Source organism: Hylobates moloch, unplaced genomic scaffold, assembly GCF_009828535.3.
Source record: "Hylobates moloch isolate HMO894 unplaced genomic scaffold, HMol_V3 SCAFFOLD_3, whole genome shotgun sequence".
Classification (NCBI taxonomy): domain Eukaryota; kingdom Metazoa; phylum Chordata; class Mammalia; order Primates; family Hylobatidae; genus Hylobates; species Hylobates moloch.
Window position 1 is genome coordinate 6,007,537 of NW_026652278.1, and position 16,458 is coordinate 6,023,994.

The 16,458-nt window shown below is 48.9% G+C and overlaps 1 protein-coding gene across 2 annotated transcripts in view; it reads right to left on the minus strand.

The window, feature by feature from the left end:
- The window catches only part of DOCK1 (dedicator of cytokinesis 1), a 546,602-nt gene that overhangs the window by 16,448 nt on the left and 513,696 nt on the right, over positions 1-16,458 (minus strand). For both annotated transcript variants that reach the window (XM_032175218.3, XM_032175209.2), the window contains exons 46-48: positions 15,601-15,684; positions 9,321-9,458; positions 2,256-2,401 (exon numbers count right to left, since the gene is read on the minus strand). In XM_032175218.3, the coding sequence (XP_032031109.1) occupies positions 2,256-2,401; positions 9,321-9,458; positions 15,601-15,684 (368 nt within the window). The remainder of the gene's footprint in view (positions 1-2,255; positions 2,402-9,320; positions 9,459-15,600; positions 15,685-16,458) is intronic.

A 16,458-nucleotide genomic window follows, 5' to 3' on the forward strand; every position in this document is an offset into this window, starting at 1 on the left:
TCAGTCATTGGCAATAAAGGGCAATCAGAGTTGAGCCGTCCCTTGGGGCTCTCTGGAAGTTTGTGTCTGTGTGTTGAAGGGGCCAGATGCCTGTGGGTTTGATAGGTTGATGGACTGTAAACCAAATGGGATTGGACACACAAACAACTGTACAAATCGGCAGTAAAACAATTAGAGGTTCTTCTGTGTTGTTTAAATTGCATGCAACATTTTTGTCCTTTTGTAGAAGAACAAACTTTACATGGTTGCCACTCAAAAATACAAAAAAATACCAATGTTGTAGTTCTCTTCGCAATAATCTGAGCTAATGCAAAAGCCACAGTGTGTGCTCAACAAATGTTAACTATTGGGTACTCAAGAGCAAAAATGCATCTCCAAAGTGGTCTTGTAGAAAGAAGGTGGCCCGGCCGGGCGCGGTGGCTCCCAGCACTTTGGGAGGCCGAGGTGGGTGGATCACAAGGTCGGGAGATCGAGACCATGGTGAAACCCCGTCTCTACTAAAAATACAAAAAATTAGCCAGGTGCGGTGGCAGGCGCCTGTAGTCCCAGCTACTCCGGAGGCTGAGGCAGGAGAATGGCGTGAACCTGGGAGGTGGAGCTTGCAGTGAGCCGAGATCGTGCCACTGCACTCCAGCCTGGGCGACAGAGCGAGACTCTGTCTCAAAAAAAAAAAAGAAGGTGGCCCATGAGTATTTAGAATAGTCAAAACCATAGTGATAGAAAGTGGACATTGGCCAGGCATGGTGGCTCACACCTGTAATCCCAGCACTTTGGGAGGCCGAGGCGGGCGGATCACGAGGTCGGGAGGTCGAGACCATCCTGGCTAACACGGTGAAACCCCGTCTCTACTAAATATACAAAGAATTAGCCAGGCGTGGTGGCATGTGCCTGTAGGCCCAGCTGCTTGGGAGGCTGAGGAAAAAGAATTGCTTGAACCTGGGAGGTGGAGGTTGCAGTGAGCTGAGATTGCGCCACTGTACTCAGCCTGGGTGACAGAGGGAGATTCCATCTCAAAAAAACAAAGAAAGTAGACATCGTCAAGGTGTCAGGGGTAGGGGGAAAGGAGAATGTGAAGTTAGTGTTTAATCGATATGGGAGGTAAAGAGTGGGGAATTGTTGTTAAATGGGTACAGAGTTTCAGTCTGGCAAGATTAAAGAGTTCTGGAGGTGGATGGTGGTCATGGCTGCAGAGCAATGTGAATGTACTGGATGCCACTGAACTCTTCACTTACAAATGGTTATGATCGCTTGAGCTTGGGAAGTGGAGGCTGCAGCGAACTGTGATGGCACCACTGCACTCCAGCCTGGGTGGCAGAGTGAGAGTCTGCCTCAAAACCAAAATTTTTTTAAAAAGGATAATATGTCTTTTATTTTCCAGAGTTATAAAAAGTAGGGACAGATGGTCATTCTCAGAAGCATTCGCTTAAACACCATTCCCCTTTAAAAGGCAATAAACTTCACCAGAAACAAAAATAAACAAAAAATTTGCTCTCCAAAAAAAATGAGGAAGGGAGAAAAAAAAAAAAAAGAAAGAAGGTGGCCCAGCCATCCATCATCATCAAAGCCTGACTCTGTGACAGTTGGCTTGGCAGAATGGTGTCACGAGTGGACAGTGGAGGATGTGTCATGCTCAGACCTCACCAGCTCCTGTCCGGGCACAACACCCTGGAGGTGAACAGGAGATGAAAAGTACAATGCGCTTGGCCAACCTGAAATGCACCTTGCTTCTTCCTAGGGGTGTCCAATCTTTTGGCTTCCCTGAGCCACATTGGAAGAAGAATTGTCTTGGGCCACACATGAAATACACTAACACTAACAATAGCTGATGAGCTATTAAAAAAAAAAAAAAGAAATCACAAAAACAATCTCATACTGTTTTAAGGGAGTTTATGGATTGGTGTTGGGCCACATTCAAAGCCATCCTGGGCTGCATGTGGCCCATGGGCCACGGGTGGACAAGCTTGTTCTAAGCCATGCTGAAGAGGACTGAACACTCACTGGAGGTTCTAAATTGGATGAAAACCTTACCCAAAGTGGTACCCAAAGAGAGGACATTTTTCTCAACGACTCACAAGACCTCAAAGTAATATTGGGCACTACGGTCAGAAAGTCTCGTAAGGTCTCAGTTTCAAAGATAATTTTGATGAACACAAAATCCTCAGTTGTAAGAAAATAAACCCAGGGCCCTGGGTGGCTCCTTCCAGATCCCCCAAGCCCTCGCTGCTCAGCCCAGCCCTGCTGTGAGCTTGACTCACCCATCGGAGCCTGGCCTGGAAGGGGTGCTGTCCGATGAGAGGGAAGAGACAGAGGCCACAGACAGAGGCCGGGATGAGGAAGGCATCGTGAAGGACCGCACCATGGACCGGGGGCGGCTGCCTCTTCTATCGTCCAGACTTGAGGGCTGAGAGGAGAAAGAGAGAGAAGGAGACTTGTTTGATGCCTGTGCCTGCCATGGTCAGACTCCTGAGATAAAGTGGTCTTAGCTGTGTGGAATTGAGACCATCATCATTCAGACTTCTGTAGACAGTACATGTTCTCGTTCTGAGTGGAAGGCAAAAACAGTGATTATTTTCGAGTCTTTTAAAACCTAACCCAATACTGTGAAAGCATCGGAAGGAACCTTCTTAGCCTTTTAATACTCAGTGCAAGTTTTCTTCACAGACCACAATGTGTCAACACATTCCAAAGCCACAGGAGAATGTGCTGACCAGAAAGTTTAATGTAGAGTAACACCTAGAGAGTGATTAAAGAGTCTTTCGATCTTTAGATGAATTTTGTGTATCTCTGCAGGTTGACAGACTACACAGGCCATCAAATTGCATGAATCCATAATGACTGACCTCCTCTAGACAAAAATAAGATGCTCCTGCTGCTTAATTAAAAGTACGTTTCCTTTCTGCAAGTGACTGATGCCACGGAGTAGATGAAACCACTGCTGAAGTTGCTAAAGCTTCTCCTACTTGCTAGGTAGTGAACTAGTGATGCATTGTGCCAAAAAAAAAAAAAAAAATCTCTAGATGGACTTTTCCATCTTCTTCTTGACATATTACTGAAGCAAGTGTCCTTGAAATACAGCATGTGTCAACATCTAATTAGCTAGAAGATTCCAGTGTACCTGCACCCTGAGCCAGATGTTGGCACATCTGGGACTGCAGCTGCTGCACAAGGACTTTCCTTTAACCTGAGGATGTGGAGAGTAAATTCCTGTAGGGCACTTCCTCTCTGTGTGGCGTTGACTTCCCCACCCTGCAACCCCACCCCACCCACCTCATTCAGCCAATCAACTACAGAAGACCTGCTGTGGACCATGGTTCCAGCCCTCCGAGGCCAGAAGCGGCAGATTACAGGTCATATTAATAGAACGCCACTTCCCCTTCTGAAGAGTGGGCCTTTTTCTTAAATATGTGACCCCAAGTAAAACAGCATTTGATGTGTAAACTATCTCCTTAATAATAAAAAGTTCAAAATTGTAAAAGGGCAGGAATTGGCCCACATTTTCTGTAAAGCAGTGGTCCCCAACCTTTTTGGCACCAGGAACCGGTTTCATGGAAGACAATTTTTCCACAGACCAGCAGGGGATGGTTTCAAGATGAAACTTTTCCACCTCAGATCATCAGGCATTAGATTCTCATAAGGAGTGCGCAACCCAGATCCCTCACATGCACAGTTCACAATAGGGTTCATGCTCCCATGAGAATCTAATGCTGCCACTGATCTGATAGAAGGCAGAGCTCAGACAGTAATGCTCCCTCACCTGCCGCTCACCTCCAGCTGTGGGCCCAGTTCCCAACAGGCCACAGACTGGTACCAGTCCACTGCCTGGGGGCTGGGGCCCCCTGCCGCAAAGGACCAGGTAAGTATTTTAGGCTTGCAGGACATATGGTCTCTGTGGAAACTAGCATGCACTGCCACGACAGCACAAAAGCAGCCACAGACAATACAGAAACGAATGAGCATGGCCCGCTTGCCAACAAAACTTTATTTACATAACCAGGCCGGGGGGCCACAGTTTGCTGACCACTGGCTCTGAGTGACATGCAGTTGGAATTTGCCAGCAGAGAGGGGCTGGTCAGTCTTGGATCTGCACCAATGATGGTGCCAGGGGATAGCTCCACGGAGATGTTCATTGTAATTACTCTGCCTTTAGAAGAAACTAAAAGGGAAATGGTTGCTTGGGGATTATCCCCAACTGTGAAAACCTTACCCCATACATAATCTCAGAAGGGTGACCTCAGTCTTGGTTGAGATGTGTGAGTATGGATTTCAAGGAATAAAGGAAGGGGGTTGGCAGGAGGATGACTCTTGCCAAGGAAGGACAGAGGGCACTCTTGGAGTCCCACATTTGCAGGGCACTCCCTGGGTGCGACCGTGAGTTTACTGGGCGGTCGGCCTCATAATTCCTTCTTGACTGAGCAGAGTCTCTAGAAATCAACATCAGGGCTTTACTTTTGCTTCATCTGATGCAATTAGAGTCTCACCCAGTCCTGGGAGGTGTGACCCCAGGGCCAGACACTGTGACTAAAAGCAGGGCTGGTGGGTAGGAGTTGGGGATACTGGAACTAGGCTAGAATTATGGCCCTGGCACTGACGGTGTGACCCTCCATAAAACCCCGAGCCACTCCGAGCCCCAGCTTCCTCCTGAGCACACAGGGAGCAGTCGTCCCTGCCCAGAGGGTCAACATTAGAACTAAATGAAATGCCGCCAGGGACGCCCACAGGGCTCGCTACCCTGATGGCTGCTGCTGTCTTCACTGCCTGAGCAAACACTCATTCCAGTTCTCTGACCAGGAGCGACTCTCTGGCCCTGCCCAATGACCCTTAGTTTTACGACGCTGTCTCCTGGCTGAGCTGTAATGTCCCACCTTGAGCCAGCCACAGGTGTTTACTGCCCAGAGTCTTGGATGGGAATGGGCTGAGTTGAGGGGGTTGACTGAACTTAATCACAGGGACCAGTGCTGTACGAGGAAGGGTGAGAAGCAGGCACACTTCGTCGTGATCTGGAATGTCCCTTTCCAGATGCTATACAAATGCCAGGTACAGCCTGGAAACCCACAGAGGGTGATACATTTTCCCTTGCAGAGGGCAGGTGGGGGAGGAGGGGCTGGGGGGTGGGGCAGAAGATGGGCAGGCCCAGCAGGGAGGGTGCGAGTGTGATGTTAGAACTTTGGCTGGCCCTCAGAGGCCACAAGACTGAAGGACACAATTGCACCATCAGCTCTGCATCTGAAACAGAATCCTGGTCCCTGGCTGTTCTTGTAGGCCATGCCGCACTGCTTCTCCTCCCCATGGAACTCCAGCACATGGAACAGGTGAAGCTAAATGTTTCTGCTGAGGCAAGGGCTATCAGCTCCACCTCCCAGACAACACCCCTCCCAGCAGCCTCTGAGGAACCCCAGGGTCCCATGGATCCCAGTTAAGAGAACTACTGGGATGGGTCCCCCTGGCAGCTATGGAGGGAGGGTGAGAGAGGAGAAATCCTGGAAGTTGGGGGCCAGGTCAGGGGCCAACTGTGATGGCAAAGATGGTGGGGTGAACCCCAGCACCACCAGGGAATCCCACGGCCAGAACTAACTAGAGGGAGGAAGGGTAACTCCTGGTTCTCTCCCGGGTCTGCGTGGCCAGCGGGTGTTGTGACAGTAGGTGGGGAGGGGAGAGGGGGACGATGGCATGTTGGGGTTATGGCTCTCCATGGTGTTTGGAGTGATGAGGTGGATGGGAGTAGAGAGAATGCGGAACCAGGATCAATTTCCCTGCTCCTAATCGGAGTTGAAGAGGTAGATGAAGATTTGGTGAGAAACCTAAAGCTCTTTTTCACGAGCCTGAAGGCCAACACACATGCCTCCTGCACGCTGTGGGCCAGTGAGGGCCCAGGGGCCAATGCCGAACGTGGCGCTGTGGGCCGGTGAGGGCCCGGGGGCCAATGCCGAACGTGGCGCTGTGGGCTGGTGAGGGCCCAGGGGCCAATGCCGAAGGTGGCAGGTGCTCACGGGCTCATCCCTGGGGCCCTGCACACCTTGCTCCCTAAAGGTCGGGAGAAGCTGGGCTGCAGAGCTCCCATCCAGGGAATGGCAGCTCCTTGGAGCCCCAGGACTGGGAAGATGAAAGCCAAGGCAGAGTGGCAGAGGGGCCTGGGTATCAAGAAGTCAGAGGGCGTCCACGTCTTCTCTTTCTATGGCTTAAGCTGGCTCAGAAACATTGACAAAATGGTTTATGTCCTTTCTATGGGTTTATTTTTAAATTTTAAAATCCATCTTTTTTGCAAACAGGGTGATACTAGATTGCTTTTCAAAGTGCTCTGAGATGTTTGCAAGTTTCCAAAGTAGGTAAGACAGGAAAGACACATCCCAGACTGCTTTTTATTGCCACATTTCTCAGGGAAGGACAGGGGGACCTACCAGTCCCCTTGCCTGCTCAAAGGGTGCTTGCAGAGCCTGCTATTGGGGGTCAAAGGATGGAGCAGGACTCTGCAAGGTGGGTCCGGGGAACAAAGTGTCCCAGGATGGAAAATGCAATCTTCATTCTGTAAAAGCCTCCCACCCCCTAGACGGGGTGCCCCAGCTGGCGCTACAGAGAAGGGTGGGGAGTTTGATGGAGATGGTGCTGCCTCACGATGTGCTGGAAATAAGCTCCAGCCAAGGACGCACAGCATCCCAATCCACATGGCACCCCAATCTACATGGTATCCCAATCCACATGGCACCCCAATCCACACAGCACAATCCACACAGTACCCCAATCCACATGGCACCCCAATCCACACAGCACCCCAATCCATAGGACACCACAATCCACACGACACAGTCCACATGGCACCCCAATCCACACGACACTGCAATCCACATGGCACCCCAATCCACACAGCACCCCAATCCACTTTGTATCCCAATCCACACAGCACCCCAATTCACATGGCACCCCAATCCACACAGCACACCAATCCACAGCACCCTACCTTCTGCCCTTGCTTTCTCCACCTGTGCCCAAAGCAAGCACACTCAGAACTCATGAACGTGGCAGAGAAGGGGATATGCAGGATGTCTGGTGAGCCAGACAGCTTTCTGTGATTTTGAAATAGACATTCGATGACTGAGAAAAGAGGAAGCTTTTCACTTAGGAAGAAAATGTCAAGATTTCACAAGTGTTTGTTTCTTAGAACGAATTAATACAGGCATCAACTTTGAAAAAGATGCGATGTGACGCACTCCGAAACGCTTCTTGCCACTCAGCTCTGATTGTAATGAGTTGCAGGCTCTGAAGCTATCGAGCGCTACTCTAGCATCCTGACTTGCACAAAGGATCCTCCAGCCCAGCCTTGAAGGAGAGCGCCCTGATTTCCAAGCCTGTTCACCTGCAGCAGCTCCCGCTGGGCTGGGCTGGCAGTTCCACACTCCCACCTGCTGAGTTTTCAACCTCAGAGCAGCAGTTGTGTTATGTTGGCTTTGTTGGGTTCAAGCCCTGCTGGGCCTGGGACCCTCTCATCTGATGGACACCAGGCCCTAGGCTTGGAAGCACCAAGGTTCAGTCATGCCTGGCAGAGGCGGGGAGACTGGGAGAGCATGCAGTGTGATCATAACCAAATTACCTTCTCTTAGGGGTTGTCCAGGTCTCATATGCATTTCCCACCATGTGGGAAAGAGGCGGAGAAGCTCTGTGGTGCCAAATGTTAGCCCCTGGAGTAGGGGCTAAAAGCACAGACCCTGGAGGTACACGGATAGGGCTTGAACCATGGGTCTGCCACGTGCTAGGGTGTGACCTGGTTACCTTCCCATGTCCCCGTTTCCTTGACTGTAAAATGCAGATGACTGCAGTGCTTGCTTCACAGAGTGTGAGGCAGATTAAGCAACTGAGTATCTATACAGCACTTAGGAAGGTCCCTGGCACGTGAGGAGCACTAAATTAGTGTTTGCTTATTGAGATCAGTGTGTGAAAGAAAAGAGGGTTCAACAGAGAGCAGCTGTGAACTTCAGGGACTGGTGGACAGGCGGCCCTGGGCCCAGAAAAAACCAAAATGGCACACCCCACTTGACACCTGGTCTTCAAGGAGCAGAGGAAAGTGCCGTATGTTATCTGGGAGAAGCAGCGTGACTTCCCATGGCTCACCTTCCTTTTGCAGGGGAGTTGAAGCCCTGTGCACACCCCCTCAGTGCTGGCAGGCATGGAATTCCAGTAGACAGAAGAGAGCGCCCTGCTTCTCTATGCCACATTGCCCCTCATCCCTGAACAATGGGGAGTGGGGACCCTTTGCTGTGTCTGGTGTCTCCACAGTTCCCGAGCAGGCAGGGTAGGCCCAGCAAAGCTCCCAGAGACTGAGTAAAGATGGGAGCATCACTCTGAGCTGCAGAGCAGGGCAGCACTGTGACTCATGGCGCCTGGCTTTGCCCCCACATCTGCTAAGGCATGGCTCCTGGGGACGGTCTCAAGTGGGCTATAAGATTTGAACTGCAAGGTTTTTGCATCATTAAAACTCACAAGCTGCTCTCCACCCTGCTCCTGATGCCAGCCTCTGCTCAGAAACCTTCCATAAACTCATTGCAAAAGCTCAGTTCTGTCCTTCATCCTAGGCAGAGCCTCCTGCCCCAGCCTGGCATCCCTTGCTCTTGGAGGTTGGGTGCCTTTCCATCTCCACTCCGAATTTTCTCTTCTGCCCAAAGCATGCCTGTGTCTGCACTGGCCCCTGGCCTGCCATTCAAGCTCCTGCCTCTCAGCCTTTGTTGAGGGAGTCCTTTCCCCAGGCAGTGTCTTCTTGGTCTCCTCCCCTGACCACATCTGGCTTATCCTCCTTGGTCTAGACCAATTACCCCTTCCTACAATAGGTAAATCTTTGCTAATAATTTCACACTCCAGATGTTGGTCACTTCTCCCCTGATGGCCATGATCCTCTGATGTCAACCTTGGGCTGGGCCACCTCTGCCATGGGCCATCGTGAGTGCTGTTGCCCTGCGGATGACCGAACCCTTTGTGTGTATTGTATGACTGTAGGTGTGCGCTGTCAACCAGCTGAGTTGCCTGGGCGCTGCGAGATTTCTCCATTGCTCTGCAACAATAAGGTTGGACTGTGTTCACAGCAGGTGAGGGGGCATTTGGCAATCAAGGAAATTCATGAATGTTTATTCGCCCTGGCATTTCCAGTTATTGAAAGGAGGTTGCTGGGTTGCCGGTAGACAAGACTGCCCAAGGGGGCTGAGCTCCCTCACATCCCACTTCCTAAGCAGGCACCATGTGTACATGTGAGTTCCTCTGCTCTGGAAGCTTGTCCCAGTTCAACAGTGGGATGCCCAGACACCCACTCTTCTGCAACACTATGCATGCTACCCTCTTACCATGATGCGGACGCCGTACTCTTTCTCCACCTTTTCCTTCAGCTGTTTGAAACAGGCCTCCATCCTCTCATGGAACGGCCTCAGTGCCTCTGTGACTTTGTCTCCATGGATTCTGATCCCTTCGGCCAGAAAAGGAATCTGGAAAACACAGAGGTTGACATTCCTTATTTCTTGAATAATGGTCTAGGAAGAGCAACGCACACTTGGGGAAAGGGGAACTGGCAAAATGATCTGCTTTGGTTTCCAAATCAAACCAGCTGATTCAATTCACCAGCATACCTATTACCACCAAAGACCAAAATGATTACACGAAAACCATTTGTGTTCCGAATTGACTGTGTCCAATGTGGTGTGCCCTATACCACGGCTACTCAATTAATTTCCCAGAATAGACTTATCTGTGTTTTTCACTTGAGTTTGGGAAGAGCTGCACCTTGAATTTGTTTAGATGTAACTTGTTCTATTAGCAAAGGGTCATGTCAGAGTGCATTTTTTAGCTAAGAATATTGCCTTTACGAGAACCCTATTCCAAAAGGTAATTACATGTGATCTATAGTCCTGAAAAATATTCCTTTTTTGGAAGGGAAAACCAAATTTATTCTTCTTTAAAACTAAAAATAATCGCTTCTCTGCCGACACTGCTGTCACAAAATATCCATGCCAACACTTCACTTCCGAGAGTGGAGATGAAGCTGACCTTTAAAAACGTTCTAAGAGAGACATTTTCATTCTCCCAGCTGCAGAGACCCACCAGAGTTGCTGCTGTTGTGGGGTGGGAGAAGGAAAAGTCTCCCTTTCTGTCCCTGGTCTCTGCTTCCCCCCAGGGCTTGGACTCAGTTAGACATTCTTCCATGTAATCAAGCTAAGAGGCTTCCTCTCAATAATTTATAATTAAATCAAAATACTGATTAAAAACAGATTTTCCTAATAGGACAGAACACCAATCTAAATGAGCAGATTTATTAGTATGAGCGATAATAAGTACACAATTGAATTTCATGTGAGCAAATTCAAGAAATCTTATCAAGATGAATCAACGCATCAAATGTATTTGGTTACCATTTATAGCACGCAGCTGTTGCCTCTCTTGGTGCTCCAGGAAAGGAGGGAGTAGCAGTGCTCTCCTCGCTCACAGCCCTCCGAGCCTGCTTGGAGGCTGCACTGACACAAAAGTTTGTTTTGCTGACAGTTGGCCCCAAACTCTAGGCACACATCAGGCCTTTCTGGCCAGTTATCACCGAAAGGACAGCATGCAGGAGAGATTTCAAAATACTTGGGATGTTTTAATATTCCCTATGAATTACTCGTGCAGATGGCAGCTTCCTCGGGGCTAGCTGCGGTTTACTCGGGGCCAGCAGTAGAAAATACTCGCTGTCAGCCTTCTGCCTCCTGAGTTCCGCCTTGGGCGATGACGCAGGCAGACTGGGACAACTTTTGGCGGGATGTCGAATGTGTTGTGTCTCTCTTTGGATGCCAAGGCAGGGATGTGTGGAGGCGCTGTCGCAAGGTGAAAGCACAGCCACCCTAGATACTAAAAGCATTTCTGATTTAGGGTGGGCCTTTCTTAAACTACACAATGTAATCTAGTTTCTGAGTTTTGCTGTTGTTGGTGTTGATGGTGGTGTGATAAAACTCTTAATGGTCAGATTCTTTCTGTCAAAGAAGGTACTTGACAGATGAGAGTTAAGGCCATTTGGTTTAGGATGCTGGTGCTGCTCGAACTGGAATTGGATAAGTGAAATTTACAAGGTATGAGAATTCACCACTCTCAACAGTTCCTGACATTGACAGGAAATAACCTTCTGATAGGACAGACCTGGTCCCCTGTTGTATGTCTACTTGGGGCTGAACTGCAGGTGTGATTCTAAATGAAAGAAGATAAGAGGATGCCCTGAGTAAACACATTCTAACGCACAAAGCACTTAACATAGACCAAGGGTCTGAAATGGTCTCGGAGACCCTGTAGTTCAGTGGGTTCCACTCTGGCTAAGCATCAGAGTTTCTCAGGCGCATTCCTGAACCCCACCTCCACAGCCTTGATTTGCTGTAGGCAGATCCCAGGAATCTGCATTCCTAAAGAGTTTCTCAGAGCCCAGAGATGGGAGGACTTTCCCTAAGTCACACCTCTAGTTGATCAAAGCGAGCCTGCAGCCTGCTCTATAAAGACGCCCTCCTGATGGGCCATATTTGAAGTTTGCTCCTGTCTGTCCCCTGCACAGATTCATGCCCTGAAAGCAGCACAGAACATTTGGAAGCCTTGCTTAATGCTCCAGGAGCACCACCCCTGGACACAACAGTCATGCTTGTCATCAGCTGGGGATGATGGCTGAGTTCAGCCTTTCATCTTTGTACATTTCAAAAGAGAAATATGTATATATCACAGTAGTTTAATATGAGACTGTATGGATTTATCTTTGGATACTCGGCAGGGATGCTCCACAATGACAGCTATGTATGGAGAAAGATGGAATTGTGCCTTTGAGAAAGTGACTCATGACCTGGTACCAGCCGCAAACCTAGAAGAGGCACCACACAGTGTGCACCCTGACTGCCACCTCCCACACAGCAAGGAGCAGGTCAGCCCATCCTCTGTTTCTCAGTCAGCAAGCAGAGCTGAGGAGGAGCTGCCTGGGACTTATTAACCAACCTTCACAAACCATTTTAGGCATCGGAGCTGAGCTTATTATATATCGGTGATGAAAACTCTGCACGAGTCCTGGGGCTCCCAGGAGAAAAACCTCACTCTGCCCTGACAGTTTCAGGAAAAAACCAAACCAAATGAACTAATAAACAAAAAGAGAACAAAGCATTCTGATAAACTCAAACTTCTTATTTTTAATGAACATATGACTCAGTTGCCAATACCAAGATACGGGTTTTCCAAACATTTGCGAATGAAAGCAAAATCACAGGTAATGTTTGGAATATGCATTTTTCATCACTCTTTGATTTAACGAAGTTACTAGAAAACTGATTCTTTCTTTTAACTTTCCTGTGACCTGCTTTAAAATTCATCCTTTAATATAGTTATTAGGAATGATGACATAGTGCTGACATAAAGCTGCTCTCTGGGGAACAAATTATTTTCCTCTGTAGGACTTGAAACTCTTAAAATCCAATTTGCTGTAAAAGCTTACAGGAAAAAAAAAATCAATAGAACTTTTGCAGACCAAACTAGTTTTTGTATAGCAATAGTTTTATAGCCTGCAGAGGAATTTTGAATTTTGTACCCTTTAGTATAAAATCTACAACATCTAAAATGGAATCATTCACAATTTTAAACTCTCTCCCACTTTTTTAGTTACAGAGGGAGACTGTCTACATGAGGCTTACAATCCATGCAAAGAAGCCACAGTTGGCCAACAATGTCCCTTTCAGTCAAACTCTGAGGACGTTCAAAACCATAATTCCAAAGCAAACAGATTTCAAATGCAGACAGATTTGTGACAAAGTCTGATTTCTTCCCTTTTAATATAATTTTTGTTTATATATACATATAAATAAAACTTCTCACTCATTAAAATGGCTATTATTTAAAAGACAAACAGGCCAGGTGTGGTGGCTCACACCTGTAATCCCAGCACTTTGGGAGGCTGAGGCAGGCAGATCATGAGGTCAAGAAATCGAGATCATCCTGGCCAACATGGTGAAACCCCATCTCTACCAAAAATACAAAAATTAGCCAGGCATGGTGGCACACACCTGTAGTCCCAGCAACTCGGGAGGCTGAGGCAGGAGAATCGCTTGAACCCGGGAGGCGGAGGTTGCAGTGAGCCAAGATCACGCCACTGCACTCCAGCCTGGTGACAGAGTGAGACTCCATCTCAAAAAAAAAAAAAAAAAAAAAAAGACAAACAAAATAACAAGTCTTTTGGGGGTGCAAAGAAGTTGGAATCATGCATTACTGCTGGTGGGAATGTCAAATGGTGCTGTGACCGTAGAAGAGTTTGGCAGTTTTGCAAAAAAGTAAACACAGAATACCACATGAGCCAGCAATTCTAAATTTGGGAGTATACCCCAAACTACGGGAGTATTGAAAGCAGGGACTTGAGCAGGTATTTGTACACCCGTGTTCACAGCAGCATCGTTCACACCAGCCAAAAGGCAGAAACAACCCACATGTCGTTCCTCGACAGATCCGTGGAGGAACACCTTGCGGTCTGGCCCTCTAATGGGGTATTATTCAGCCTTAAAAAGGAATGGAGTTCTGACACACGCTACAACAGGGATGCATCTGGAAGACATTCTGCTGAGAGAAACAAGCCAGACACGGAAGGACAAGTATTACATGATTCCACTCATATAAGGTATCTAGAGTAGGCCAATTCATAGAGACACAAAGTAGAATGGTGGTGACCAGGAGCTGGGTGGAGGGAGGAATGGGGAAGTCGTTCAACGGGTAGAGAGCTGGAGCTTTGCAAGATGACAAGGCTCTGGAGATGGATGGTGGAGGTGCTGGTTGTACAACAATCTGAATTTACTTACTGCGTCTGAACTGGACACTTAAACATGTTTGAGATGGGAAACTTTATGTTATGTATATTTTATCACAATTATTTATAATACATACATAATGTATATTATGTTTATATATCAATATAAGTAATTAGAATTATAAAAACCCAACCCGTCTTATATATCTAAACACAAATTTAAGAGGACTCGTACCTTGGCTCACAACCAAAGCTCAGCCTTGCTCCACTCTAAGATGTCTCATTGGCCAATGTGCTGACGACAGAGAGGCCACTAAGAAGAGGCCCTGCTGGGATGTCAGAATAAAAATGCTCCCAGTGGCCTGGTATAGTGGCTCATGCCTGTAATCCCAGCACTTAGGGAGGCCAAGGTGGGCGGATCACCTGAGGTTAGGAGTTCAAGACCAGCCTGGCCAACATGGCAAAACCCCATCTCCACTACAAATACAAAAAAATTAGCCGGGCATGGTGGCGCACACCTGTAGTCCCAGCTACTCGGAAGGCCAAGGCAGGAGAACCACTTGAACCCCAGAGGAGGAGGTTGCAGTAAGCTGAGGTCACGCTACTGCACTCCAGCCTGGGCAACAGAGTGAGACTTCATCTCCAAAACAAACAAACAAACAAACAAACAAACAAACAAACAAACAAACAAACTGCTCTCAGTGATGTCTTGTAAGAGGAACAGCCTTGCCCTGTCCTTTTTTTTTTTTTTTAGACAGAGTTTTGCACTTGTTACCCAGGCTGGAGTACAGTGGCGCAATCTTGGCTCACTGCAACCTCCGCCTCCCAGGTTCAAGCGATTCTTCTGCCTCAGCCTCCTGAGTAGCTGGCATTACAGGCATACACCACCACGCCCAGCTAATTTTGTATCTTGCCCTGTTCTGGACTGGGTACGGATCAACTGCACAGCATCTCTGGGCCTTGACTGGGAGCCTGGGACCCCAGCTTAGCAAAGTGGCCTGGGCTATGACACCTGGTCCAAACCCATGCAGGCCTTTGCCCCCACCTCCCTCAACTCTCTTTACGCAGTGTGGCGAGATCTCAGGGACAGCACCCTCCTTGCCTCCCACATGCGAAAAGGAGGCCTAAAGACGCAGCGGCCTAAAGCAGCAGAGCAGGCAGGTGCTGGCCAAGCTCTTGTGAGGACTGGCTCTTGACGACCCCTACACTTCCAGGCTCAGGAAGGCTCTGAGAAGCACAGATGCATCCGCCCAGTTCTGACACCGAACCCAAAGCACCCAGGGTCTGCCCTTTCAAGATACTGGCCCTCTGGGAAAGGCTTCAGAGGCCCCAGGAGCATGAGTAGAACAGTGAAATAACATGCACAACTTCAGCTGAGAAAACACAAATGAGGACGCACACCGCCGCCAGAGGTGCACGGAGAACAGGGAGAAGGTGCACTGCAGCTTCTGACCTACATGCATTTCACACGGACTGCACTGGCCCAAGCGCCTTTCCTGGCACAGGCTAGATAGAGCTCAAGGCTTCATGGCTCTGCGCTCACCTCAATGTTCTATCAACAAAGACAGGGAAAAAGTTTTCCAGCAGCCGGCAGAATTGACCAAGGGGAGGAAAGAGACCTTGTTCATTTGCAAGAGATAATTTTCTGGGTGTTCAAATTCCTGACTGCAGCCCAGGAGCTGAGTTGATCATGACAGCAGTGGGTGGGTTCACCCGGGGACAATCACAGTCACGTGCATCATGACTGCAGCCCAGGGACCTCCATGCTGGCTGGTGTGTGTGCCGAGCCTAGACCCTCCTAGCTTTCCTTCCCTCCAGCCACGCAGGGCTCTCGCTGGACACCTTACCTGCCAAGCAATCAGGTCCTTGAGCTTCTCGATCTTTTCATGGGCCTCAGGGTGCTCCTGCAGGTACCGATCCGTAAAGAAGGCCTGGTGGAGGCAAGGAGAGTCGCTCAGTGCAGCTGCTCAGCAAACACAGGTTTTTGCACACTTACTGTGTGCCAGGCCCTGAGAATAAAGCTGTGCATAAAACAGATCCACAAGGAGCTCACTGCAGACTCAGGGTCACACCCTCTGCAGCACCCAGGACAAAATGTCCCACAAGGTCAAACACCGTAAGTGGAGCTAACAGGGCTGTCTACAGCAGCAACCCCGGTTCTTGGGGTCCAGAAAGGCCACAGCTGACCCGGTAGCTTGGTCCTGCTGGGTGGCAGTGAATACAGCCCTCCCAGCTACTCACATGCCCATGCCCCCAACCTAGCCCCTGCACCTGCCCAGGCCTGACCTACACCTGAAGGCAATGAACTTCTTTGTGCAAGGGTGGGTAACCACCTCCTTGAAGCCTTCTCTCAGGCAGTACCCTTTTTGTCTCCGTTTTTACTCTGTCTAGATCAAGGGTCAACAAGCTTTTTTTGTGAAAGGCCAGATGGTAAACATTTTAGGTTTTGTGGACCATACAGGTCTCTATCACAACTACTCAACGCTGCCACTACTGAACTCGCCAGTTACAGTATCAGGAAAACAGCCTCAGGCAGGAAGTAAGCGCACAGGCGTGGCCTTGTTCCAAAAGAACTGCATTTACAAACACAGGCAGGGGCGGTCTAGGATACACCCTGTGTCCTTCAACTTCTGCCCATTCCTGCAGAGCTAGGATCCAGGGAGACCAGCCGGCCAGGCCCCCTCCACCATCAAAGCGCTACCTCC